The 26,501-nt window shown below is 48.8% G+C and overlaps 1 protein-coding gene across 10 annotated transcripts in view; it reads right to left on the reverse strand.

The window, feature by feature from the left end:
• The window catches only part of ANK1 (ankyrin 1), a 55,355-nt gene that overhangs the window by 20,851 nt on the left and 8,003 nt on the right, over window positions 1–26,501 (reverse strand). For 2 of the 10 annotated variants that reach the window (XM_088068280.1, XM_088068281.1), the window contains exons 1-9: window positions 15,927–15,992; window positions 7,678–7,779; window positions 3,865–3,963; window positions 2,723–2,821; window positions 1,924–2,022; window positions 1,636–1,821; window positions 1,402–1,500; window positions 749–847; window positions 328–426 (exon numbers count right to left, since the gene is read on the reverse strand). In XM_088068280.1, the coding sequence (XP_087924406.1) occupies window positions 328–426; window positions 749–847; window positions 1,402–1,500; window positions 1,636–1,821; window positions 1,924–2,022; window positions 2,723–2,821; window positions 3,865–3,963; window positions 7,678–7,779; window positions 15,927–15,953 (909 nt within the window). In that variant the 5' untranslated portion in view covers window positions 15,954–15,992. Of the gene's footprint in view, window positions 1–327; window positions 427–748; window positions 848–1,401; window positions 1,501–1,635; window positions 1,822–1,923; window positions 2,023–2,722; window positions 2,822–3,864; window positions 3,964–7,677; window positions 7,780–9,718; window positions 9,773–10,101; window positions 10,198–15,266; window positions 15,399–15,926; window positions 16,020–16,625; window positions 16,779–26,501 lie in introns of those variants that run through there. The other 8 variants (XM_088068286.1, XM_088068283.1, XM_088068287.1 and 5 more) reach the window with 8 other exon arrangements.

A 26,501-nucleotide genomic window follows, 5' to 3' on the forward strand; every position in this document is an offset into this window, starting at 1 on the left:
CTACCAGAGAGGAGCCCCAAAATCCCTCAGTGAGACTTACAGAGGAGTAATGTTGAGTGGAGGGAAGGGCCTGAAGAGCTGCTGCCTTGGGGTAGACTGTACCCAGGCCATCCCCTTCTCAGGACTAGTCCCTTTGAAGGATGAAGCCCTCAGGCAAAGGACTTCAGCTAGGGCCAAGTAGGGTAGGAAGCTTCTTACCCCTCATCAGGCCAAAAAAATCCCCAAGCCAGCCATGGGTGCCATCCAGCTAGTATGCACAACTTGTTACCCCACTGTGCTGCCCTGGGACCTGGCACCAATCACAGCCCCACCAAGTCGTCTGGGTACCTTGGTTTTGGCTTGAATGGGAGCCCCATGGTCCAGCAGGATCTCTGCAATTCTCACATGTCCATTACGTGCTGCACAGTGGAGAGGGGTCAGCTCATCCTGGGAAGAGAGAAAGGTTCAAGGGCTCACTATGGCATGGAAGGGCAGGGTTCCCTCAGGTAGAGGACTAACAGGGACTTCGGACTTGTCTGCAAAATAAGGTGAAACTGAGCATGGCCTCAGCTCCCAGGACACACCTTTGTAGCCATGCAGCCTCCTCACGTCTACATGTGCCAGCAAAAACCTGGTCCATCCCCTTAGTATACCAGAGACCTTCCCTCACATTCCCAGCAAGATGTTTGCAGAGTAAGCACTGGGCATAAGGAGCTCAGGGAGGGAGACAGCCCATGTAAAGATGGGATGTGTTCAGAAGTGCTCTCACCTTGGTCCTTGTTTCTATCTGGGCCCCGCGGTCCAGCAGCAGCCGCACCATGATGATGTTGCCCCGGCGGGAAGCTATGTGCAGGGGAGTGATCCCATTCTGCCAGGGGGAATGACAGCCTATCAGAAGGAGCAGCCCCTTCTCTTTGAAGGAGGTAAGGGACAAACAAAGGAGAGAGTGCAGGGAGAGCTACATCTCTGCCCAGGGACAATGCTGGAGAACACCTTATTTAACAGGGCTGTGAGAGAGGGCTGTGCAGCTAAAGGCTGCAGACAGAAGCTACTCAGAGCTTGCAGGAAAGCACCAACTCATGGATTGGGTTTCACCTGTGGCTCTGGAAGAGGCATCCTAACTGTGGGTTCTATGAGCTCTGCCCTGCAGCAACAGCACCAGCTTTCCCTCAGCCTGGACACAAGGTCCCCAAAAGCTTTCAGGGACACATGGTTGCTTCTGACAGAAGGGAGACATAGCAGAAAAGGCCCATGATGATTATTAATTGCACCTCCCCAGGCATCTGTGCTACTTTCTGCATAGCCCCACCTCACCAGGAAGCCCTGGCAGCTGCTGCTGCACACTACATGGATAGGAGGCACAGCATCCTCCTCTGTTGCTGGAGCAGCACAGACCCCAGTAGCTTCCCACTCTGCACTCACCTGGGGTGTGAAGTTGACACTGGCTCCACGGTTCAGCAGTAACTGGGCCACACTGAGATTCTCATAGTGGGCTGCAATGTGCAAAGGGGTGAATCCAGTCTAGGGAAAGAAGGAAGGATCAGCCAGACAGACACATGCTCCCTGATGAAACTATGGATTAATACAGCATACCAAGCTGCTGTTCTCCCTGGGGACTGGGGAATCTCCCAGAGACAGCACAGGAAAACCACGCACCTTGGAGAGGACATCGGCATTGGGGTCATTCTGCAGCAGCACAGCAGCTGTGCGAGTGTCATCATTGCGGGCTGCGATGTGCAGGGCAGGCAGACGGACCTTACCCTTTGTCCCATAGTTGATAAGATGAGCAACCACATTTTCATGTCCTTGCTGGAGAGCCACAGCTAGTGGAGTGAAGCCATCCTGCCAAGGAGAAGGAGAGAATCAAGCAGCCACAGCAGGACCCAGCACATCCCTCAGTAGCCCCCACAGGCAGGGCCACAGGCTCCTCCCCAAGGATCTCACCTCTGTGGCTACGTTCTGGTTGGCTCCATTTTCCAGCAGGAATTTCACAACTTCCAGGTGGTTCTCTTGCGCTGCCATGTAGAGGGGTGTGAAGCCTTTCTGCAAACACAGGGCCATGCACATCAACACAACTCTTTCTTGAGTTCTTTGAAGACCTACACCCCCATCAACGCCCACACTCCCAGGTCAGTGAACAGGGGCAGAAACATCTATTGTGGGTGTGAAAAAGAAAAAAAAAAAACTGGCACCAGTGGAACAATCACAGAGAGATGGAGCTCAAGGCTCCACATATCCAGAAAAAAGCAGGCAATGCTTCATAAGAGTCAACCCAGAAGACACTGCCTTCTGCTCACTGCCAGTATTGTCTCTAGCTTCAGGGACAATTGTCCCATCAGGCAAAATCTGAAGAACTTTCAGCCCTTTCAGGCCCAAGGAAGAGAGAGCGAAGGAAGCACAGCACGTTTAACTGCGCGGGTTGCTGGAGATCTCAAAGCTTTACCAGGGAGGCATCGGCGATGAGTCCTCCCAGGATAAGTTCAGTATGCTTGGATGTGTTGACAGGGACTCCCTCAACAGAGACCACGCCGGTCTCCCCATGTGCCTCAAGATTCCCTCCACCCCATTTGCACCCTTGTCTCTTTTCAGGAGTCTCTTGGCAGAGCAGTCCTTGCTCCTGAACAAGACTAGAAAGAAACAGCAAAGGGCTACTGAAATACCCATGCTAGGCACAGTTCCCACCATGAGGACACAACCATCACACATGATGGGTGCTTTTCTGTTTCAGACCAGGTCACCCTACCTGGGACTGTGCATTGACGTTGGCCCCATAGTTCACCAGCTCCCGGACCACGTCCTGTTGTCCAGCCAAGGCAGCAATGTGTAGGGCTGTGTTTCCCTTCTGAAAGACACCACAGGACAGTGTTCAGGGCCTGAAGCAACCCAGGATGCCAGGGAAGGATGGGCCTGACATGTGCTAACAGGCATGCAATCAGAGCAGCTGGCCAGAAAAACCTTTAGAAGGCCATGCAGCTCTCACTCCATGTTCCATCCCTGCTTTAGACCAACCAGCCACCCTTCCCATTTGCTGGCCAGGGAAGAGAGTGATTTCTTCTCTCCCATGAAGATACTGGCAGCAGAAGCTTTATGCACTGTCAGGCACTGTGCATCTCCAGCACTGAGAGATTGGGGGAGGGAGGCTGGGGGAGCTGAGCTGGCAGTCTTCAGGCAAAACTGCAGTGTATACCCTGGTAGCCAAGGCATCCCAGCAAATATAAGAGATGATGAGCAGGCTGGAAAATGCACACACACAGGTTCTTCCGACTTGTGCCTTTGGGTGGTGTGGCAGAATGCCAGATTCTGCTCTGTGTCCAGAACCCTGCCAGAGCACCACAGAGGTGGCAACGGAGGCCTCCTCCTGTTCTCGCAGCCCTTCAGCTGGTGATGGAGGCTGCTCATTTGTCAGCCCTGCTTGCTTGTGCCGTTGTCTTGCTTGTCATCAAGTGAGAAACACACCTGCTGTGCTGATGCATGAGAGAACAAGATGTTATTTACAGAGCACCAGAGATCTCCAGGCTTGTGACAATGGTGTCGAGGCCATCTTAGTGCTGGAACATGCAGGGGCTGCCCTGGGGCAGCAGCCCATGCCAGGAGGAGATTTTAGTAAGACAGGACTAGCACATGTTGTAGTTTATGTTACTCCCCTCTGAAGTCCACAATGACCCCCACAGGGGAGAGGCACCTCCCACCCACCTAGAGATGTCAAGCCCGTGCTAAAACCAGAGCCTGGTCGCAGGGCCCAGCCCAGCAGCACTGCCACTGGCACAGTTTTTCTGGGGGCTGACAGCAAACAGCATGATCACTGCTCAGCTACTGCTGGTGTGTCTGGCAGTAATGGCAGGATGCAGAGCTGTGACCAATGTGGCCAGACTTCCTTGTCCTTACCTTGGTTGTTGTCTCCAACACTATTTCCTTGTGCAGCAGCTCCACCACCATTTTCACATGGCCCTCCTTGGAGGCCAGGTGCAAGGCGTTCAGCCCATTCTGGAGGAAGCAAAGGTGGGAATGGGGAATTAGTCACCATCTGGGGATGGAGCTCTCTGGGGAGCACCCTATTCTGAGCTCCTGGGCAGACAAGACTGTGGGAACTTGGCCCATGCTGGAGAAAGTCCAGGCTGGAGGGGGCAGGAGCGATTGCCCTGTCCTTGAGCTCTGCATTGACATCCAGCCTTGGTGCCATAAACAGCTAGCTCCATGCTGCCAGGAAAACTTCACACAGCTGAATGCTGAGTTGCTGACTAATGCTGGAGGTTTCTCCATGAGCAAAACATGCAGCCCACGTAGGCAATTTCCTACGGGTGGGTGGTACCACAGCTCAGTGTTTATGTGCTTGAGGCACAAGAACTGCTTCAGTCCTACCTGCTCATTGTACACTCCTTATGTCAACTCCTGTCTTTGCTCAAGTGACTTTCCATAGGGTGCCCCTCCTTACAGTCAGGTTTTTCACACCTAAAGCACAGAGCTGAGCTTTGTGCACAGCCCAGAGCAAGGATGCACCACTACTGCTAAGTGCACATACAAATCTTAAACATTTACACAGACAGACGAGAAGCCCTGCTTGGGACAATGATTTTATCAAGCAGCAGCCAAATTTAATTCACTTTGTTTAGTTTGTGAGCTTCCAGGCCAGAAGCTGGCTTCTCCCTGTGTTTCAGACTGACCAACAGTACCCCATCTTGCAGCCCATGGTGGGCTTTGCTCCCCCAGAATTCAGCTTCAGAAAGGAGTGTAGAGAAGGTGTTGGCTGTATCAGTCAGAAGGTGTTAAGCTCTACCAGTTTCAGGAAGCTCCCAAAGAGCTAAAGTCACTTCTCAGGAACAACTCTGCAGGTGCCCCAGTTTAGTTTGCCTTTTTCCTACACATGGAACCTGAAGAGCAGAGGACTGGCCAGTGCTCCTTTAGCATCTCTGGGTTGCCAGGCCAGACAGCATCCTCAAGGCTACTAAAATGGCTTCTGCTCTGTTATTTCTGACACCCTCTTCCACTTCCCAGATGTGAACCAACGGGCTGGGATATTTGCTGAAAAAGAGGTTAAATAACTGCAGGTGTTTTCAGATGCCACTTTTTCTCCTTGTCCCTCACTTCTCCCAGGTGGATATGCTAGGTTTACTCACCCCTACACAGTGTTGTTTCATGGCAGAGGGACACCTGCTCCTGCCCAAGTACTCCACCTTGCAATCATGTGTTTCAACTCCTGACTGGAAGGTCACTTCACAGAAATGCTTCATCCCCACCTAAATATAGGGGTAGGGGAGCATAAAACGCCCAGGGAGGCTCAGTTCCAACCTTCAACACTCCAGTTAAACTCAGAACTGCTTCAAGAGTGCTGCCAGACTGGAAAAGGGTTTTCCACTCTTTTCCACTCAAAGCACCAGTTGCCCAGGATCATAGCTGAAGAGTCACAGATTCTTTTGCTCAACTCTGATTTCAGTACAAAGAGCAAAAATCTAAAACCCACAGGCCTCCTCAGCACCCCAATTCCAGAGTTCTATCAAGCCTCAAGCACAAAAAGTCTGCTTCCAAGGGGAAATGAAGTAGGAGTGCTGTAATACCCACAGAACAGTGCCATTGAAAGGAAATTTTTCCCAGCCATGTCTGGCTATACTGAGTCCATCCTCTCTGGCCAAGCCCATTTCTTTGATGAAGACACACCTACACAATCCCATATAGATAATCACTGACACCCTTACCTCTGTGAGCTCACAAGTCAGATAAGTGATAAGTGGCCACAGACATGGAAGCTTTATCTCAGTCACACTCACTAACCAACAAATTGAGAGCACGACCACAGATGCTCAGCTGCTCCACTCAGCCCGTAACCCTTTCTACACAAACGATTCATAAATAACCTTTTGAATGCTATAAACCTGTGACAAATCATTAATCTGTAACAAATAGTTGTGCAATAAGCACAGAAGATTTTTTCCATTGATGGCCCATCAGTATTTCTGCTCCAGCAACAGTACAGGCTGTTTTGCACATTTGCTTTGGCTGGACAGCTCATCTGACCCAAAACTGCCACAGGATGTGTGTAATTTGAAAGGGGCTTTATTTTCCTCACCAAATGCTGCAAATAATTCCCAGAAATCCCAGTCACTGGCTATAAATGTGACAAATGCAGCCCTACAGAATAACACAGAGACTTCGCACTTAGCCTGTCGCAAAGAAGGGACCTGCTCTGGACTGCCCATCAGGACTGGCCACCTCAACAAAGACCATCTTCTGGGCACCCACATGCCATCACAGTGCTGTTCCCAGCTGGCTGGAGTCCTGGCAGCAAGGTGCACCCATCCTCAGTCCTCCAGCTCCTCGTGGATGAGATGGGACCATGTCAGAACTTGAAACATGAAAGGTGGATGATGAAGACACTGATGCAGCAATGAAGGAGGTGAAATCGGTGGGATGAAGATCAGATGGCATGTAAAGGTCTCTGAACTTGAGTAAGAATACAGGGCCTGTGGGATAGGTCTGACCACATATATCCCTCTTTATTCTATACAGGACATGTGAGGTTGGACCTTTCCCACAGGTCTGATATTCCTCAGAAGGAAACCCCAAAGTGCCATCTAACCTCAGGGAGATGGCAGGAACCAGTGCAAAGACATCACTGGGAGAAGACCCTCATACTGCTGTAGCCATTGTCTTTCCATCAAAGTGTTAAATGCCTTCACCAGCATCAGAAATCTGGCTCGAAACAGGACTTGAAGCCAGCCAGTGGAGATAGCTGATGACAGACCATCACTTTTGGTGAGGAAGAAGTTCAAAGCCATCATTTTTAGCTTGTGGATGAGTCACCCTGTTGTAATTCTTTACAGAGCCCTCTCCAGACCCCCATATCCCTCTGGGCTAGAGCGTTACAGGACCAGTGGACTTAGAAATCCTCCCTCTACTTTTAGGCTTGCTATTGGAAATGAGCGAACATCCATGGTGCACTCTGCTTGCCCTGTGGGAACCTGTCCCCAGTAACTGCACTGCACAAATCAGTAGGTCTGAACTTCATTTGGTCCAGGGACTTGATACTGAAACAGATGAGTGTGCCTTTGTGCTACCTGCTGAGTCAGCCTCCCCAGCAATACCACTGCTCCAGAAAGCAGTGACAGCACAGCCTGTCTGCTCCCCCTGCTCAGCCTAAGCCCCCTGAAACTGTCCCTACAGCATCTGCCCCAATTCAGGCTCAGCCACTTGCATTTGGCAGCTACACAGATACAAAATGTTCTGATGATGATGTGCAAACAAATCCTCAGTGCTTGCAGCTCTTTGCTCCTGTACAAACCTGTTTCTTTGCAGCATGGGAGGGCTCCTCCTGTACAACATCTCCCAAACCACTGCAACTGGCATTTTGCAAACATTCACTTTTTGTGATAAACTGCAGCTTCTAGGAATCCAAAAGCCTCGGCACTGCAGCAATGTAGCCAAGGGAAATAACCCCCAAGAGCCATTCCTGTGATGTTCCAGCCAACTACTCTTCACAGCTCTCTGCTCTGCCCTCTGAGAAGCAGCTGAGCTCTTTGCAATTGTCCCATTTGATTGCCACACTAAAGGACCTCATCTCCAGCCAGTACATCCAGGGTCCCCAGATCTTTATAGCTATTGCTGCCCTCCTGGCCCCAAAGACAACTACTCCAGGTCTGCCCTCTGGTCAGCCACATTTTCACGTGAACTAGAGATAGTACCAGAAACCCTGTGTGTTTCACCTACCTGGTTACAGGTGTTAATATCTACCCCATTCCTGAGGTGATCCAAGGCTTTGTCCAGATTCCCAGATCTTGCAGCTCTCAAGAAACTGGTTGCAGCATCAGCCTTGGGGACAAAAAGAAAAAGCATGAAACTCAGAGCCCCCTTGTTCTCCCCCACCACCAGCACTGGGTCAATTCTTCACTCAGCTGCAGAGAACATAACAGACCAAGCAGAAAAGGCAGAGGCCAGGCAAGTCACAGTGGGAATTGCTGGGACAGACTGAGGTGCCTCAAATCAGACAGGAAGAAGGGCCGGGACCTGGACTTAAAGTGAAGAGCATCCAGATAATGGGGCAGAAGGTCTTGCAGCTCATCCCACCACACTATGGGTACAGTAGGGAGGGAGCTCCTGCCAAAACAGCCTCCCTTGGCCCAGGAAACCCCTCTGTGCCTGGGCTGAAGAACTACACTGATGGAGCTGTAGTGAGCCTACCCCTCCTCCAGAAGCCACTGGATAGCAACACTGGTGAGCTCGGGTACCAGCACCAGGGACAACGGCCCCAGCTCAGCACCTCACAGCTGTGAAAGTCACAACTCTCTTTTTTGACAGCACTTCCCTGCTACACCACAGCCAGCCCAGGCAAGGCACAGCAATCCTTTTAGCAACACTACTCAGCAGGGTGAGGCAGCAAATGGAGACAATGGCATGGCACACTAGAAGCTGGAGAACAGGGTGGAAATGCAGTGATGTGGGTCTGTGAGTCTGGGAACTTGGACTGGTGGTAACTGGAGCTGGTATGTGCCTGCTCAGGCCAGCCCAAAGGGCTCTCCACAGCCAAGAGCCACAAGACATCTACAGCATGGGTACAGGACACACTCCTCTGTCCTCAGCTCCAAGAGAAAATTAGAACCCCTCTTGTACCACTCACATCAGGACTGACCAAGGGACCTCCTGTGCTAGGAGAGCTGCCACCCCAAGCCATCCTGTATTGCCCACAGCCTGGTTGCAGAAAAGCATCCAGGATTAGGAAGCTCCTGGGCAGGACCTGGAATCAACACAGCCAGAGACAAAAGCACTGGGATGGATGATGGACCACACAGGTTCAGGGCTCCTCTCTTCTCTTCTCTTTGCAGTCTCAGACATTTGAATTGGGACTTTGAAGCAGCACAACTCAGATGCTTTCTGGTCTTCTCCATCTGCCTCCCCCAGTTCAACTTTTCTGCCTGACACTCCTACCACAGAGAAAGGCAGCCATGCCCTGGGCCCATTAGGACCCTGTTCCCTGCTGTAGAGGTAAGGCTCACAAACAGGGTGACCTGGCCCTGCTGGACCGGGAACAGAGCTCAGGCTAGGCCACCTCTACAGTGGCAGAGTGCCATGGCCCCTCTGGGGCTGCCCAGGGGTCAGAAGGACAGGTGGTGGAGGGCAGCACCACCATGCCACATCACAGTGCTCAGCCTCCGCGTGCGGGGGGAACACGTGCTGATCGCATGACCTCCCGTGCCAGCTGGCTCTGCTTGCTTCCACCTCAGAGGAGAGCCCCGTCTATCAAGGAAGAGCCCCCAGATTCACAGCAGAGCTGTGGCTTTGGAAGGCTGTGAACACAGAGGAGACACGGCACTTCAGTGCTCTGCTCACACAGAAGGATCAACTGCAAGAGCCAGAAGGAAACACCAGTGTTGTGCTTAGAAGTGCACATTCACGCTCTGAGCTCTGCGTGCCGTCTGGGGTCCAGTGAGGAAACAGTGACAGCTTCAAGCAACAGGCTGAATGCAAAGAGCTTTTCCAACTCCAGACACTGCTAGAAGCCTCTCCTTCTCAGGTCAGGACCAACAAGGCAGTAAACCCTTGGAAATTCAAAGCACAGCTCAGCCAGGCTCTGTCATCCATGGAACACACATGGAGCTCTGAAGATTAAATGATAAAACTCTACATGGCCCTGCAGTAAAGGGGCTCCCAAAGCCCCAGCACACCCAGCAGCAGAGACTACAAGCAGAAAGCAAGCAGAAAAGCAAAGCAGAGGTCTCTGTGGGTGTGAAGAAGAAGTGTATTGAATACTCACAGCCACGTCTGGACCGGACCTGCCTTTTCGTGCTGCCATAGTCCGGCACTTCGGCTGAAACCTGAGCCTGGTGTCCCCTCTCTCCCTCCTTGGTTATCTACTCCACAGCTTTGAGAGAGCCAGTAAGTTACATTGCATTCTATCTAAAAATACAGACTCCGTCCTCTCTCCAATGCAAACCCTGCAGGGATCGCCAACTGCTAATGGAATTTGTTCATTTTCTCTCCATTATTGTGTCAGACAGGATATTTAATACCAAGCCATCTCCGGAAAGCAAATGACTGCTGCCAAGCGCAGGGAGGGGGTCAGAGCTGCAGGTACCACCTCACGAACAGCAGAGGAAAAGCAGCCCCACAGATATGCCCAGGAGCCTGGCAACTCACAGGTAACTCCTGCCACAGAGGAGAGGGCTGGGGGTTCCCTCCTGACTTTCTGGATGCTGGGGCCCAGGCCTTGGAAAACATTTCAAGGCTGGAATGTGTCAGAGGTGCTGTCCTTTTGCTCCCCATGCTCAGCATGTACCTTCCAGAGATGCACAGAGAGATACAGGGCGTCAGCAATCTGACCACGCATTCCACCAGAGAAGATGGAGTAGCTCCCCTCAAACAGTAAAAGCAGATCCACAGTCACACTGTCCTTCTGATGTCAGGCAGCACAATGGGACTGCTTGCCTATTGCTCAGGGCAACTCACTCCCCAGGAAATGGAAGCACGGGCTGGGTCACTGCTGTGTCCTGAATTTCAGCAAAAGGGAGCACTGACAGCAAGAAATGCAGAGATCCCATGAACACAAGCAGATGTGCACATGGAGAAGAGACACACACATATCCCAGTCAGCACCATCCCAACTCCTCACCCAGACACCGACACACGCGTTGCACTGTTTTCACCACCCACGAACAAGCGCACACAAAGCGCAGCACAGCCGTGCTGCATGTACACACAGTCACTCACTGTGTGCCCCAGAACATACAGCAACTGCTTCCAGATGCAGAAACTGTCCCTGCTGATTTTCCTTTATTTGGAGTTTGCAGAGTTTTTTTCCATTCTCCTTTGCCTTCCTAGTAATTTTCCAGGAAGGAGATATTCTGGAGGAGAAAATAAGCTGCCTTACTTGCTGTTGTGTACCTCTTGCACTCTTAGGTGGCTGCTAAATCCTATACACAGGCATCATGCTCTACAGACTTGCAGACATCCAAGCTGTGAAGTGTCAGGAGGCTGCTGCCAGCAATTCTGCAAGAGAGAAGCCTCAGATCTGGACTTCGTTAAGTGCTTCAAGACCTTCAAAAGTCAAAAACATAGCACAGTACATCAGGCTGTGCTTTTACTCCCCTTTCTTTTTCTTCAGGAAAATAAAATCTCCCCTTGTCTGCTGACAATCTACCTTTTTCCCTTTCCCTCTTTCCTGGGGTCAGAGTAAATTTTTTTCTCATTACACCCTCTCCTGGCCCTGAGTAAAGGGTTCATCTGTTCCTTTTCCTAGGTGTCCTCCTGCTCTCAAAGCATTAATGCCATTAGCCTGGAACCACATGAGCATATTGCATTGTAGCCATGGCCAAGGCAATAAGCAAAGGGGAAGTCAAACCAGAGGCTCAGGCTGGATCTCAAGGGCTGCAGTCAGAGGTTCATAAGCCTGCTGTGTCTCTGGCTGCAGTCAGTGTCCTGCTCTAATCTCTTCTGACAGTGCCTGCTCCCGCCCACACCCAGGGAGGAGCTCTCACCAGCTCCTGCTGCATATCACTGATAAAAAAAGGGAGGGTATCAGCATTGCCTCCTCCTGTTAAAGGTAGCCACACTTAGCAGGAGCCCACTCTGTATGAGCTGGTACATGCTATAAATAGATGATTTCCAAGTACAAATGAGTTCAGGGACTCGTGTTGGATCTCACAGTGTTTTCTGGGACACAAAGACAGTCAAGAAGCAACTCACCACTCTATTCCAGCCCGGCACACGCGCCTCCTGCTGCATTTCCCTCTTTACCCTGTCTGCCCACTTGTCTCTTCAGCCAAGCTGACACAGACTCATGGAGCAGCAGACAGGAGGTCCAGCAAGGAAACACCTGAAGGCTGGGCAGCAGCAGTCACTCCAAGAGCCAAAGAACCCCAGGACTGGCAGTGAGATGCAAACCCAAATCCTGGCACCAAGCCATATACTGCCATGGGCATCCTGTCTAGATGCTCTGGAAAGGTCCAACTCACACCTCAGAGGTAATTCAGTTACTTCCAGCTATTACTGCCAGTGTTCTGGAACCTAAAGTCAGCTCTGCCAGCTGAGGACATGTGATAAACCCTCGCCAAGGGCAATAGCCATTTTGCCATTTGCTTGGACATTTCCTTGCTCATCTGGGCTTGTGTCGAACAGTGGGCATGATCCTCACCTTTGAGGCATTATTTCCAGCAGAAACACCAGAAACTCACATCGGTGTAGTGGTTGACCTTTAAGTAACTGTCCAACCTAGGAATGTCTCTGGAGCCAATGCTCATTTGGACCTCTCTGCCTTGCAGATATCAAATACACAGTTTTGCAGGTCATAACCTCAATCCCTTCTCATCAGATGAGAAGAATTTGTCAGTCTCCAAAACACAATAAAAGAGCTGCTAAGATTAAGAGCAGGTAGGGATAACACCTAGGGTCCCCATAGGATTATCAGGGAAGATGAGGAGATTCACCTCAAAATGCTCAGAAACAGAAGCCATACTGTCTGTCTTACAGGAACTTACTCTCCTGTCTGTATTAACAGAAACTGGATGCTCTCAGTGGGCCCTGCAGTAGAAGCAAAATCTACTGGCAGGTTTCTGCCTTCTGAGTAGAAGGCAGCATTCAGCAGAATACAGCATCTCCAGAGAGGCCACAGTAGCAAAGCCTCAGGCAGTCAGCCAGCAGAGCACAGAGAACAGGCAGATACTGCAAACCCAGAAGAAAAAGAAAAAGCATTGGGAAAATTCATCTGACGAAAGGATAAATCCAAATGCTTGAATTTTATTCTTTCATCATCCTCACCCCTATCCACATGACTCAAGACAGAAAAATGCATATGCCTAAGTTCTATTCTCCCATCATCCTCACCTCTGCCCACATGATTTAGCACCGGTCTGCAGACCTTAATAGGACTGATGAGAGTCAAGGCACAAGAAGTCATCTCTGGAAGGCATTTGCCAAGTGAGTTTGTTCTCATTTCATGCACCAGCCTGAGTAAACCCTTTGTCCATGCTCCTTTCTGCTTACTGGAGATTTCACAACAGCCCCAAAGCACATACCACAGAGGCTGATAAGCCCAGCAGGGATCCCCAGAGCAGGATACAAGGGGGAGCTCAACCATCTTGCAGCAGGCGAATCAGAGCATGCAGGAAGTGAAAGATCTGTTCATGTTCCCCTGCAAAGGACAGAGCTGGAGAAGAACTTGGCACAAGTGGCAAAGGAGAAATCCCAAAGTAGAAGGAGGAGGGAAGGCAGACCCCTGGCATTTTTGTGGGAAGGGAAGCAACCTGTCAATTAGCATTTTTCTGGTGCTGAAGAGAGGGCAAGCTTTCCCTCAGCGTCAGACTGGCCTCTCCACCATGCACAATCCTCCACCATTACATAATCATGAGTAATCAGCTTTTGGAAAGCCCATTTTTGTGCACCCTTAACAGGAGAGGTAGTTCTGGACTGTCACTGGTGGTACAGGTGAGGCTCAAGGTTAACTCAGTCCCTGCTGAGCATTTTCAGATACAGATGACATCTGTGTTGCCATTTGGCTCCTTCGTTCCCTGCTCGTGGTTCCCCTTTGCTGGCTGCTCCAGCTGGAGCAGGTTCAGAACTGTGAGGAGGGCAGATATCACAAACAGCTTAATCTGCACAGAGCAAGGCAGCAAGAAGCTGCCCCTGCACAGCAGACTGATCTTTCTGATAAGAATCCCCTGGAGGGCTACAGCCCACAGCTCTGTGAAGGCCTGCAGTGCCTGTCTGCTGCCTAATGGGTTTTCTAAGTAACATGTTCTAGATCTTGTGCTGTCCTTTGCAAACTATCCCTTTCCCTTTGAAGTACAGTGCTGGATCCAGCAGCAGTGGAGGGTGAAACAGGGGCTGGTCCAGAGACCTGAATGGGAAAAGGAGACCATCTCCAAGGAAAGAACATCTTTCCTTTCACACAGAGCCAAAGCGACGAAAGAATTAACACAGCTACTGCTCCTGCCAGCTGAGGCCACACACACCCGGGGAAAGCTGTCACTCTCCTTTGATGTTAGCAGGAGCCTCTGCTCTCTGCATATCCTGAAAAAGAAAAGCTATTTTTACCTCATCAAAAAATATATAGACTGTGACTGAAGACAATAAATGAGAGCTCTTTGCTCAGGCACTACATCTAATAACATAACAACATCTACAGCTGCTGAGAGAGATGCAGCAGCACAGCAACTGCGTTCTATCTCCTACTTTCCTGATGCACCACTTTTTTTGGACCATGACATGGTTCAGACAGGTCTGTGCAATAAACACTGGGGAGCTGAGAGGGCTCTAGCATGCTGGCAGTGCAAGGAGGGAGACAGAGACATGCTCTAAGCCTGCCTGATGTTAGCCCAGGACTAAGACACAGCATCGGCCTCAACCTGCCCTGGGCTCTGTCAGTGCCCTCATGCTCAGGTGAGGTGCTGGAGTCCAGATCATACAATCAGGGTATGCCCTGGTGCCCTGTGGAGTAGGTTCTTTTTCTTTCCTAGTGACACTTACAAACTGCTCCTGATTTCTGCAGTCTGTTCTGACTCATTCCCTACCTCTCCTCCAGCAGGACTAGTCCACACCTGCTCTGCCTGCCTACATGAACAAAAGCACTTAGAAGGGGGTTTTTCTGTTGGCATCTGCATGCTGGATGGTATCACAGTACAGTCCTTGTGCTGTGGCTACCATAAATTTACTGTCTTCAGCCTTAAGTCATGCTTGCCTGGCCAGCACTTCGGGTGCAGCCTCTGGAAGCCATGCAGGGAAGAAAGCATTGACAGAAAAGCACCAGAAGCACAGGCCCGGTGATATATCTCTGCCAGCAGGTCCCTGGTGAGGAATGCAAGCAAAGCCGTTGCAGCACAGCCACCTGCTCCACAGCAGAGCTAGCGCAGCGCTGTGCTGAGAGAGAAACATCATCCTGTGCACCTGTCCCAGGGCTCCGCAGGGGCAAAAAGTGAAAGTCACAAGAAAGGTGACAGAATAGGAATCAACGTTTGCCATCACAATACTGCAAAAAAACAACACCTGGGGCACCTCCCTTCTCCCACTAAAGTAGTTGTGAGAAGGACAAGGCAAATACAGCACTGAGGTTTCAATGCCAGGCACTGTCACTGGCTCCTGATGATGGATGAGGATGACCTTAGGCAAGTTACCAATGACCTAAGAAGGGCAGCAAACCCTTCCTGCCAGACTGAAGTCATTTAGCGGCAGCTGTTTGGGGAGAAGAGGCGTTACCTTTGGACTGAAGTTCATACTACCAGCCAGAATAAATTCCCTCATGCAAACCAGCTCGCCTGATTCCTCTCCTCTTTTGCTGCCCAACAAACCCCTGACCATTCCCAAGTACTCACCCTCAGGTAATGTATGCATGTCATCACTGCAAGAGAAGGTCAGCTCACCCTGGACAGACAGGGTCTGCAGCTCTGATCAACCTGCTTATGATGAATGCTGAACCAAGCATGAGCAGGCTGGAAGAGGTTTATCAGCAGTAGGACTGCACCCTATCACCACTCACACACCTGACTACAAGCCAGCACAACAAGGAAGCTCCTGTCTGGAGTCTGGAGATTACGGGTTGTCCCACGTCAGGAACTTGGGGAGAGTTGCCAGGCTGGGCACAGTGTTTAGTGAATGTTATGCCTGAGCCACACTTCATAAACACATCTGTGAGCTGTTAAAAGGGAGGAGCCCATGTGCATGAACCCTGCTCTTCAAATCGTACAAAGGAAGATGAAACTTCAGCAATTCAAAGCAAAATGAAACAGCTCTGTGGCCAGAACCACACTGTCTCTTGGTCTGTGCCACACAAAGCAGGCTGGGCTGGAGACAGTGAGCAGAAGACCTCAGGTTTTTCACAGGTCCCTGCAGACCTTGGCTGGGCACAATCCCAAATGGAGGACACCGAGATGGAACTGAAGTGGCAAATGAGGTCTAGTGACAGCAGCTCCAGGCTCTTTGTAGGGCCTAGAGCTCACTACAATACAATGAACGCGCCCCTTCCCCCCTTCTACCTGCACAGCAGACTCCTGCTCCAGCATCCCTTCAGGAGATCCTTGCTTGCAGCAAGAAGGCAAGGGGTCCACAGTGGTTGGTGCATGCCCTCTCTGAAAGACACGCAAGGGAGTCACACCAATTGTCCAAAGGAACAGACCTCCTGGAGACCGCTCCCGTCCCCCCCTTTCCTTGTGCTCCAGCTGAGGGTGACCCTGTGGAGCAATGACTGCCTGGCTGGCAGCAGTCATCCCTCCTGCTAGTGCTTTGCCTGTCCCATCTTGGCAAAGGATTTGGGGTGCTGCAGGGGAGTCACACAGCTTGGTTTCTATTTCCAGCTACCTCCCACCTGGCCTTTTGTGCCAGTTACAGGGTCAAGAATGCCAAGGTGCTTCCAGCCAGGCACTGGGGCCAAACCAGTGAATGCACAGCCATAAGGTGATCACACCTGGAAAGGCTTGGGCAGTATACAGATAAATACAACTTGTGACATTTGCAGCTTTGACAAAGAAACAACTGCTTTTCCAGCTGTATCTCTCTAGGGAATTCCTATAAAACAGCACAGCCCACCACCAGAAAAGCTTATATGAACTGAGAGGAAGGAAAAATAGATCAATAGACCATGTTAGGATGGCAAAATGCTTTGCATTACATAGAAATTGGTATTTTTATACTGAACAAAGACCAAGTTTAGCATTAGAGCAAAGCAGAGTCCTTACCTCAGTCTAGGGAAAACACCTTCCCTTTGTCCAGAGTCATTCAGTACTTCACTGACGGTCTAGATTCCTTCTGATATTTGAAATAGAACATACTCCACCTTCAGTTCAGGTAGAGCTCAAATGTTTGTTGCCAAAAGGATGGGCACTGCAACTGATGGCTGGCTGGCACCATACATTTGCTCTAAAAAGTGCTGCTGCTCTGAACTTACAGAGTCAGTGTCTATCAGTGCCTCAGATCCTGCTTCCACTCCCCCCAGCTCCATAGCTGCATGTCATGAATGCAAACACAAGTCCACACCCTGACACAGGCCATTAACAGCAAGATCTCATGAACTGATTCAAAGTTTTTTCCTCAGCAAAATACAAACTTCCTCCAGATCCTGCATCCACGAGGAGAATGTATACACTTGACAAAGCCCTGACCTGTGCCCTACAGTCCAACTGGGCTTACCTCCTAGCACCCCTCAGGGAAAGCAGCGTTACAGTGCCCATGAGATTACCCCCCTCACCACCCACCACCCCCCCTCATTTTGACATTCAGTTTGGCTTTGCTTTGTGCAACCTCTGGCAGTGGTGACTTTCACAAACCCAGAACAGGGAATCTCAAGCATGGGACAATCCCTGGGGCAGCAAACCTTTTAGCCAGTCTCAGACTGGCTCAGTCCTACATATTTCTGGCAATCCAGTGATGCCTCATACGTTCCACAAGGATGGAGAGGGGACAGGTAAGCCCTGTACAATGTCAGAGGGAGCACGGGGCTCACCTTTGCCTCTGGCACAGGTCTCTCTTATACACACCCTTTGCCCACAGGCACAGCAAGGTGCAGGGAAGGAAGGCCTATGGTTGTGTGCAGGGTAGGAAGCAGCTGTGGTGACTGTGGAGTCTGGAACGGTGACCACATGGTGCTACGGCAGACACAGTAAGATGGAATTGCCCCAGGTCCCCACCACTGAGGCAGAACCTTTCTACTACAGTGAGGAACGAGAGAAGTGTCTAAATACAACATGAGTGCAGGTCAGAGATCCTCTGACAGAGAAACATTACCTTTAGGTATGTTCCTGGCAAGTTTGGCCAAGCCACAAAATCTCTGCTTCCCCACTAAGACCAGGAGTTTTGCCTGCAAACAGCCCTCAGCAACTTCCCTGCTGCTCAGAGCTCAGGTCACTGAGGTATCCTCATCTGTTTGTGACATCCACATGGGTTGGCAAATCACAGGCTGCAGCAGACCCATGGATCTTGAGGCAACTGTATGGAGTTCATAGCATTAATACTACTATTAGTCACATAGCTCTAGAAGTAAAGGTGATTTTGGGAGCACGAGTGAAGGAGATCGTCTGAGGCAGGAGGTACCTGTCTGTGTTCTCCCTTCCCTGAAGATGGGAGAGAAAAGAGCACTTTGCCTTGAGTATGTAACACACTAAAAAACATTTCTTTCCCAGGCTGTTTGTGAAGCTGGTGCAGGCTCCATCTATAAGAAAACTGGTCTCTTTGCTCCATTAATTGCAGTCCCTTGTTAATTGTAATTTCCTGAACACTTCCCATTGGTGCTTCTAATAGGTCTCATTCACTCATTACCACTTCACCTGAGGCATCTCCAAAAGTTCCCCCTAACTGTAGACAGGTGAGTTGCATGTATCAGTGCTGAAAACTCAGACCTCAAACGACTTGCTTTACTAGCAGTTTATCACCATTATCGTGCCTGTTATATCTAATAGGAACATCTTGGCAGCTCTGGATAAGCCAGCACTATGGGCACAGCCATGTTTGAGAAATCAGCCTGTGAGAGCTTGAAAAATACAAATACAACTCTAATAAATGATCAGCTTTTAATTCCAAAAGCTCTTTCCATTTTCATGAAAACACCTCAAAAAAATAAGGTCTTAGGCAGCTCCTGAACACTTACCTGTTTCCAAATGCTGAACTGAGATTGTCTGGGGTGCTCATTCCCCAAGATTTTATTCTGCATCCTCTCCTAAGTGATAGTTGAGCATATGATTGTCACATAAAGGCTCCAGAGACAACTGAAGGTGGACTCAGTGTCATGTTATACTCACAAAAGCTAATATACAGTTAAGCTGTAGCTCTGCAAAGGGACATTATTTACACTAGAAAAAACAGGAATATTGTCTAAAAAAGAGCAAATTCATGATGAGAAGAAGTGACCAAGAATTACAGTGAATAATACCAAATAACAACCTCTGGGCACCCCTGTGGGCTTTTGGGATTTTTTTGCAAGCCAGGATTACAGTATTCTCTTAAGTGCTGTTCCCTGGATGCTGTAATACTTATCATACCCACATGAAAACTAATTTCTCCCTCTGCAGTCCTGAGACAGCTCCTGGGACCAGGCTCAGCATCCCTGGTGCCTCAGTGCCATTGCATTCCAGGTTCACACCTGAGAGAAGAAGTTGAATTCCAGCAGCAACTGCAGACAGAGTCAGGGGTGAAGAGAAGCTCTGTCAGAGATTTAGAAGGCAGAGGTCTGTAGAAAGAGCCTTTTTTTTTTTTTTTTTTCCCCCAAGATAGGAAGTTCTGCCTCTGACCTTTGGAGAAACTCTTGAGCCGAGTGATAATGTAGCTGTGAAGGAATGCAAGGCTCCTTCCTCGTTTTGGTATGCGTGATGTAACCAGAGAAGTGACTGCCCAGAACCAGGCACTTGCTAGCTGCTGCCAGTCTGTCCTCAGCTGTTCTTCCTTTCATTTAAGGGAATGAGGAGTGCAATGTGTGCAGCAGAGAATCTTAAACACATCACCTTGGAGAAGAATAAATAACATAAAAATGAGCTTTAATATTTTTAGGAAGCCGTAGGTGCCTTTGCTCAGGGAAAGAAGCACAGCCCCTCCTGAGCTCAGCCACTTGAGAAATGATGCCAGGATGAGTCCAGAGCTGCAGCCACTGAAGGGAGCTGCTTCCCTCTGAGCACTTGCAGTACCCCCCTGGTACAAGGACATGGATACACATGGGTTCACCTTACTCCAGCATGTCCCTTTTCTCCTTACAGAGGAAAACACTCCCTGTGTTCCTGTCACCTGCTGAGGCTCCCAGGACCAGCTGGGCTCCCAGGTCCCAGTCAGCAAGCTATTATCTCAGGAAATGTCAATGTAGTTTTAAAGCTGAGTCAACAGCAGAAGCTTAATAATTTAAATGTTTAGCAATTCCACTACTGCTGCCCAGCCATGGATAACAGCAGGTACACAGAAAAACAGTGGCACTGTCAGGCCACTTCTCCCTGTTGGGAGAGAGCAGCAGTGATGCAGGCATAAATAAGTAGGTAATGAAGCTTTGCAGAGCTGAGAGAGATGCTGCAGCTCAGAGCAGGCAGCCCTCAGAACATCACACAGCTGAGGCTTTGCTTTCTTGTGGTGTTTGTGGCTTCTGGCATGGAAATTTGTGGCTTAACAGGAAGTCCATAGGTGCTGCTGGTCCTCAGCTTCTGAAGTGCTGGAATCACCAGCCATGAGCAACAGAGGAAGCATGTGAGGGGTACACGCTGACAGCTGCTCTTCACCTTTCCATCCGAGGAGGAGCTGTGCAATGTGGTGTGGTGGGAGTGGGACAAAGATTTGCTGTATACAAAGATTCTAGCCCTTGCTCTCTAGCTGCCTCTCCATCTCCTTTGTTGTTGGGGGGATGACAGGGAAGCCAATTTACAGGTACTTCTCTCCAAATCAGTCTAAAAACTGGCATGCAGAAGCACAGAACAAATGAAAAGAAATCCAATGGACTGGGTTTGCAAAGCTCAGCAGCTATTAGAAATAAGAAATCTCTTCCTGTCATTGCCCTGATCTAAGAAACCATTTTGTGGTCATTTATCAGTTCAGAACTATTTGATCTGTGAGATTCCTGAAGAAAATTCAGAAATACAAATTGAACAGCTCTTACAATTGTGTTTCTTGAACTGTGCACTGTTGCCTCCAAAGGCATGACTTTAGAGGTGAAGCAGACTGCTCTCTTACTCCAAGAGATAGCTGCCTTTTATCAGCACAACTACAATTTAGTTCTTGGAGAGGAAACAGTCTAAATCCCAAACCAAGACGTTTCAGCAGCCTTTTTCCCCTCCCTGCACACATACTGAGCAGACAGACAGCTTCATAGCATGTGCCTCTCTGGCGTCTTACCACAACTTATCAAGTGCTCTTTTTGCTCATCATTTGAACAAACCAGGCAACACAACTGAAAATGTCATTACACTGATTTATCTTATTTATACTTATTCAACCATAAAAACTCAGAAAGTCAGATTCTCAGAGTGAAGACATGAAAGAGTTGCAAAGCTTCCAAAGGAAAGGAGTATTCATGTCCCATTGTTTATGCTATAGCTTAGTACTGTGCTATCCTGGCTGAAAAGAAGATATCTGCACAGATAAAAATGTTCAGCAACCTCTTCATCCAGCTCTATTATCCAGTGGACCAGAACACATCTCACCCACTGGATTAGCACTCACTCTTTGACCCCTCTTAGAGACTAGGCAGTTCTGAGAGCAAAAAGCATCACATAACTCAGCCTGAATCTGAAAATTCCCAGCTCTGGGAAGTCAGAATTTGGCATTATGCCCACAATATGGGCCAAGGGCAAATCACTTCTTAATTACTGCTCATGGTGCAGATTTCAGCTTTCATTCAGACAGGCACCAAACTGAAAGATGTAACAAGACTCTTCTCAGGCTACAGTTAATCCACCCTAGCTATTGATCCTGTTGGATCCACTGGTCCTGCTGTAACTGCAAATCTACAGATAACTGAGAGACGCCTAAATGTTATGCCTATTTGGGAACCTCAAGACCAAGAGATTGCCATCTCTTGGCTGCAGCACATGCCTGGAGGCAGCAGCGACTGACCTCCTGTGAGAAAAGATGAATGCATAGTCCCCACCTGGCAGGCTGCACTCTGCTCCTCTTGGAAATAAATCTGCTCTGCTCCTGAGCATCAAGCCAGAGAGCAAGAACTCAGATTTTGCCCCACACTTTCAGTATACCTTTGTTCTCAGCCAATCAGTCTCTGAGGTCTGCACTGTACCTAAATACCACACCTGCCTGCACCCAAATGACCTTGCTCTGTCATGTTCAGGCAGTTTGACAAAATATTTTCTCCTTTAGTATGCAATGGCCAACAGCACTGAGATCACAAGTCTGAGGACTGTCTATTGCTGTGACAGCACAAGGAATGGGCAGGGTGCTCAGAATTACCTGCTTTCCTTCATCAAACTATCCATCTGTCTCAAGTGCCTATCTGCTCACACACACACCACCCCCTCGCTCTTCCCAACCCCCAAAGGACATCTGCTATGTGCATGTCTGAGTAAGTCACACATGTGCCTGTCCCCTCAGCAGATTTTGCCCAGAGATGCTAGAGTCACCCAAATGAGTAATGTTCACAGAACAGCAATGAATTTCCAGGGGCCATTTTACATCACCCAAGGAGGAGGATGGACAATTTTGCCCAGGACACACAGCTTGACAGGCTCACAATGAGGACCAACAGCAGCCCCTTGACTGTGGGGCTGTAGCACACTACCCAAACAGACCAATATCGTATTTTCACAGCGTTTAAAGCTCAGCTTTATGTTCACTCCTGAAAATCCACTGTATCCAACATCTCTGGAGCTGCAGAGGGGTAGAAGAGGCACCTGAAGCTAACATCCCAAGCGTAGTCTCACTGAAGCAGCTTTGGGCTCCTTCAGAGTCAATGCCTGAAGCAGGGCTCAGTGCTCAGCTCCCTTGAGAGCCGGCGGAGAGGAAGAAGCGTATCTAAGGGTATAATTCAGCTGACCTACTTCCACATGTGGCACAGCATGGGAAGGACTCCCTCCTTTCCTCCCAGACTGGAGGGAGCTGAGGTGAGCAGTTCAGACACAGAGGTCTGCACCACAGTACTCCTGGGCTGGGGCAGACCATCCCCTCACACAGCATGATGCCCACAATGGCACTGATGTGAGAAGAGCAGCCTCACTCTGCCCAACACACCCAGCAGCAAAATCCCATCCCAGAAACATCCAAATCCTCTCAGCTGCTGTTGCCATGGTAACGCCAGAGCCAGGATCCACCAGCCTTTGATGTTCAGATCTGCTCAAAGCATGCAAAATGCTTAAAGTGTGAAAAATGCCATTTGGTGTTACATGCGGTCGGTTTCTGTTTATGGCAATATTTATCTGTCCAGCTTCAGACTAGCTGTACCGTGACAGTTTGGAAGCTGGGGAGCTGTGTGGAAGAGCACCTGACTGCCCTGGAGATGGAAGGCCCGCCAGGGAGAAAGTATTAATGCTGTCCAGCACCACTTCATCTTCTGCCACAGCCTGTCCCTACCAGCACGCTTCTGCTTCTGTGCCCCAGCTTACCCATTTAAGGGAGTTTAATATTTAACATCAGACAAGTGCTGTTTCACAGGGTAATTTGGGTTATTAATAAAAAAATCCTCCTTCCCCCCAATGATAAAAAACAGGATGTTGGTACTCTTATCAGTGGTGGGAGCTGAGCACCATGAGAGTGCTGGCCCCAGAGCCATTAATAGGCAATCCAGGAAGGGATAAACTGCTGGAAAAGCCAGCAGAGCCAAGTAAGATGCAGCACAATGTCGTACCCATCTTCCATTGCATCCCAGCAGAGAGGAGGAAGTAATTCCACACCACACCCAAGTTGTGCCAACCACAGAAGGAGCTGGTGGTCTGACCCCTTCTCCAGCAGTGCACAGAGGTCCTCTACATGGTAAGGACACCTCTGAGCCTATGACTGCACAATAGCTTACCTTACAAAATTAACACACTTGTAGCATTTAGAACTATGATTCCCTGAGGATTTGCAAAACACCGGTGCTGTTGGTGCCAGGAAATGCTTGACACTGACCCTGTCTTACTGAGCTGCCAGGTCATGGCGGCTCAGTACAAGCCAAGAAGCTCTGAAGTGTAGAGGCAGAGAGAAAGATTTGAAACATCTGAGGGATTTTTATGCCAGACTCCTGGCAGAATTTTCTTTACAATATGAAACACAGAAACCTGAAGTAGTTTCCTACTTCAGAAAGTAGTCTCTCTCCTACACAGAGAGCATGTGTCCTGGACTCTGTCATTCCCACACTTCAATTTTGAGATTCAGCCTACTCCATGGCTGCAAAGTTTCCTTGTATTCTTTTCCCCTCTTGCTAAACTAGTGATCCCATATGCAGAGTTAGAGTAGGCAGCCTTCAGCATAACACAGAAATGCTACAGAGAGCTCTAGGAGCTGGGGAAAGAAGTGGCTCAAAAGAAACAGAATGCAATTTCCTAAGAAAGATTTTTTGCTGAACAGAAGAGCCAATCCATGCACACAAACACTTTACTGTGAAAAATACCATAGCATCTTTGACAGCAACTATAGAGGATGCTGGATATACGGCTCACAAAAGCAGCTCAACGTAAAACTTTAAATTTCCTCCTTCTGACTTCTTGAGGGAACCTAAGTATCTGCTTTACAGGGACTACTAAGGTTGTGCTTGTCTGTGAATGGAATTAAACAGTAAAGAAATCCTATTCTTTCCTGTTTTGACTTCTTCAACTTCTTTTCAACAAAAAGACGAGCCATTTTTACCTGCCAGCAGGCAGATGCTGAGAAACCATTTTGGCTAGGATGCCCACTGTGGCAGGTATGTGAGAGTACCAGTTCTATTACAGCTGCTCTGCTGTGTTACCTGCTGACCATGGTTTGGAACATGGGGCTGCTGGAAGCCTCCAGCATTTTACTCTGCCCTCCTACTTTATTGCAACCCTTAGTGCCTCTTCAGGGGCATAACGTCCTCCAAACATGTTTGAGTGCAAGTTTCTTCACGCTGGTCTTTAAAAACATAGCCAAATTAGATCCTTGTTTTCATTGTTGGGCACTTAAAGAGATTCCTTGATTCTTTGTTGTTTCTTGGCACCTCCCAGTCAGATCACTGGCATGTCATATACCTCTTTTAATATAAGTGAAAAAATTATATATATCTATTTTCCAGGCACTTTTTGTCATTTAAAAAGCCTAATATTATCCCAGCAACCTGCTGGCAAAGCTTGGCAGTAAACAGCAGACAGCTTGAGGGTGTGGAGCTGACTGCAGCAGCTGCAGCTCCAGAAAGAGGACAAAATTTGTGTTATGTGCTTCGTTTGTGGTGTCTATTTTTTTACCCAGAAATCTCCAAAGAACAGTAAAGGAAACTCTGAAGCCTCTTCCTCCTCTGATCTCTCTTTTATTTTTTTTTTATTTTTTCTCCTCAGTGTTTTACAATAGGTTTTTACTGTGAAGAACAAACTACAGGTTCATATCTTATTACGGTGCACTTTTTCCAGGCAAAATGCTGCATTTATTCCTAACAAAACAGACAAAAGCCACACTACCTCTGCAGAGGAAGAGACTAAAGCTCTTAATATGCAATGCCCTTTCTCAGTGACGAACCTTATCTCCCAGTTTCATGAGGAAGTTGCATCACAGTTGCAGCTGTGAGCAGAGCCTCTCAATCAGCTGCAAGTGTCTTCACAGATTTCTTAGCTCTAAGGCATGACTTTAAAGCAAAGTGAATTAGTGAAAGATGTCAGCTCCTCTTCCCAAATATCTGCAATTTACCCACAGTGTCTGGATATACAGGAAAGGCAGAATAAGTGTCCCTCTTTGACACTGTGCTGGAAATGATGGTGGTGCCACACAACGTGCTGAGAGGCCCTGTAGGCAAGTGCTGCTGATCCCTGTGAAATGTTGTCAGGAGACAGAAAATGCTGCTGCCTCACATTTTGAATGGAGGGAAGGTGTTTTTGCTATGCCTTACTGAACTGCTGCTGGCCTTGAAGGACTTCCCTGGCAGGTCTGAGAAGCACATCTCACCACTGGCAGGGATAAGTTCACAAGTTTTGAAAAGCAGTTTTGCTGATACAGTACTGATGGGCAACAGATATTTTATACTTTTGCCCTGTGATACTGAAGCTCCTCTTACTGCAATCTCAGCTCCACAGCCATTTGACAGCAGACTGACAGGAAGCATTTTTTCCCAGTCCTCACAGAAAGGGGTTCAGCCTGTTGACCATCGTGCTGCTCTTTAACAGGAGCACATTGCTATGCATCAGTGCAGTGGCACGTCCAAGCTGCGTGTAAAGAGAGCTGCCATGCCATGCTCCACTGAGCAATTCTTGCTTGGACCAAATCTACTGTCACTGTGAGCTAGGATGATTCTGCCAGAAAAAGAGCTGAAGAATGATAAAGCATAGAAAATGAAAGCCTTCAGGACAACTACTGATCCCATGCAAGCATCTCCTAAGCACTGAAACCCCCATGCCAAAGCCAGTGTCCCACAGATGCAACTTCTCTTTCAGCATTAAATGGGAATTAGATGGGAAGAGCTATAACACTTCCCACTGCAGTAAAGGCAACTCTAACATCAAAAGCCAATTCAGTAAGATTTACCTTTCTTAGAACTCTCTAGCACACCACCACCTCTCTGTAGTCCACTCCCTGTTCCCACTGTCAGTCTGAGTACTTTCATTCACCACAAGGGAAATGGAGAGGAGAAATAAATTAAAAATCACTCTAAAATAAGAGAAACTCCACACAGAGATTCACAAGTCAAGAACACTGGATTATTGAAGTTTAGCATCTTACTTAAGACTCAATATTTACTACTATAATCAAATCCATGGAAAACATTTACAATAGAATATTATTGATTCAAACAGCAGTGTGAGAACCTACAAGATGTATGTGTATGGTTATAGCACACAGTAAAAGCTCACACTTCAGTCATCAGCAAAGTACAACTGATTTCCAGGCAGACCAAAGAAAGACCTTTTACTCTTTCCCTGATGTCACTGTTGGACACAAAATGATTCACACGGACGCAGCTCAAGGTGTGGTGAAAGAAGAAGACTCGTTTATTTGTTCTTTCA

This window comes from Pseudopodoces humilis, chromosome 30 (assembly GCF_049639895.1).
Source record: "Pseudopodoces humilis isolate 2021_Gansu_Grassland_sample_001 chromosome 30, ASM4963989v1, whole genome shotgun sequence".
Taxonomy (NCBI): Eukaryota; Metazoa; Chordata; class Aves; order Passeriformes; family Paridae; genus Pseudopodoces; species Pseudopodoces humilis.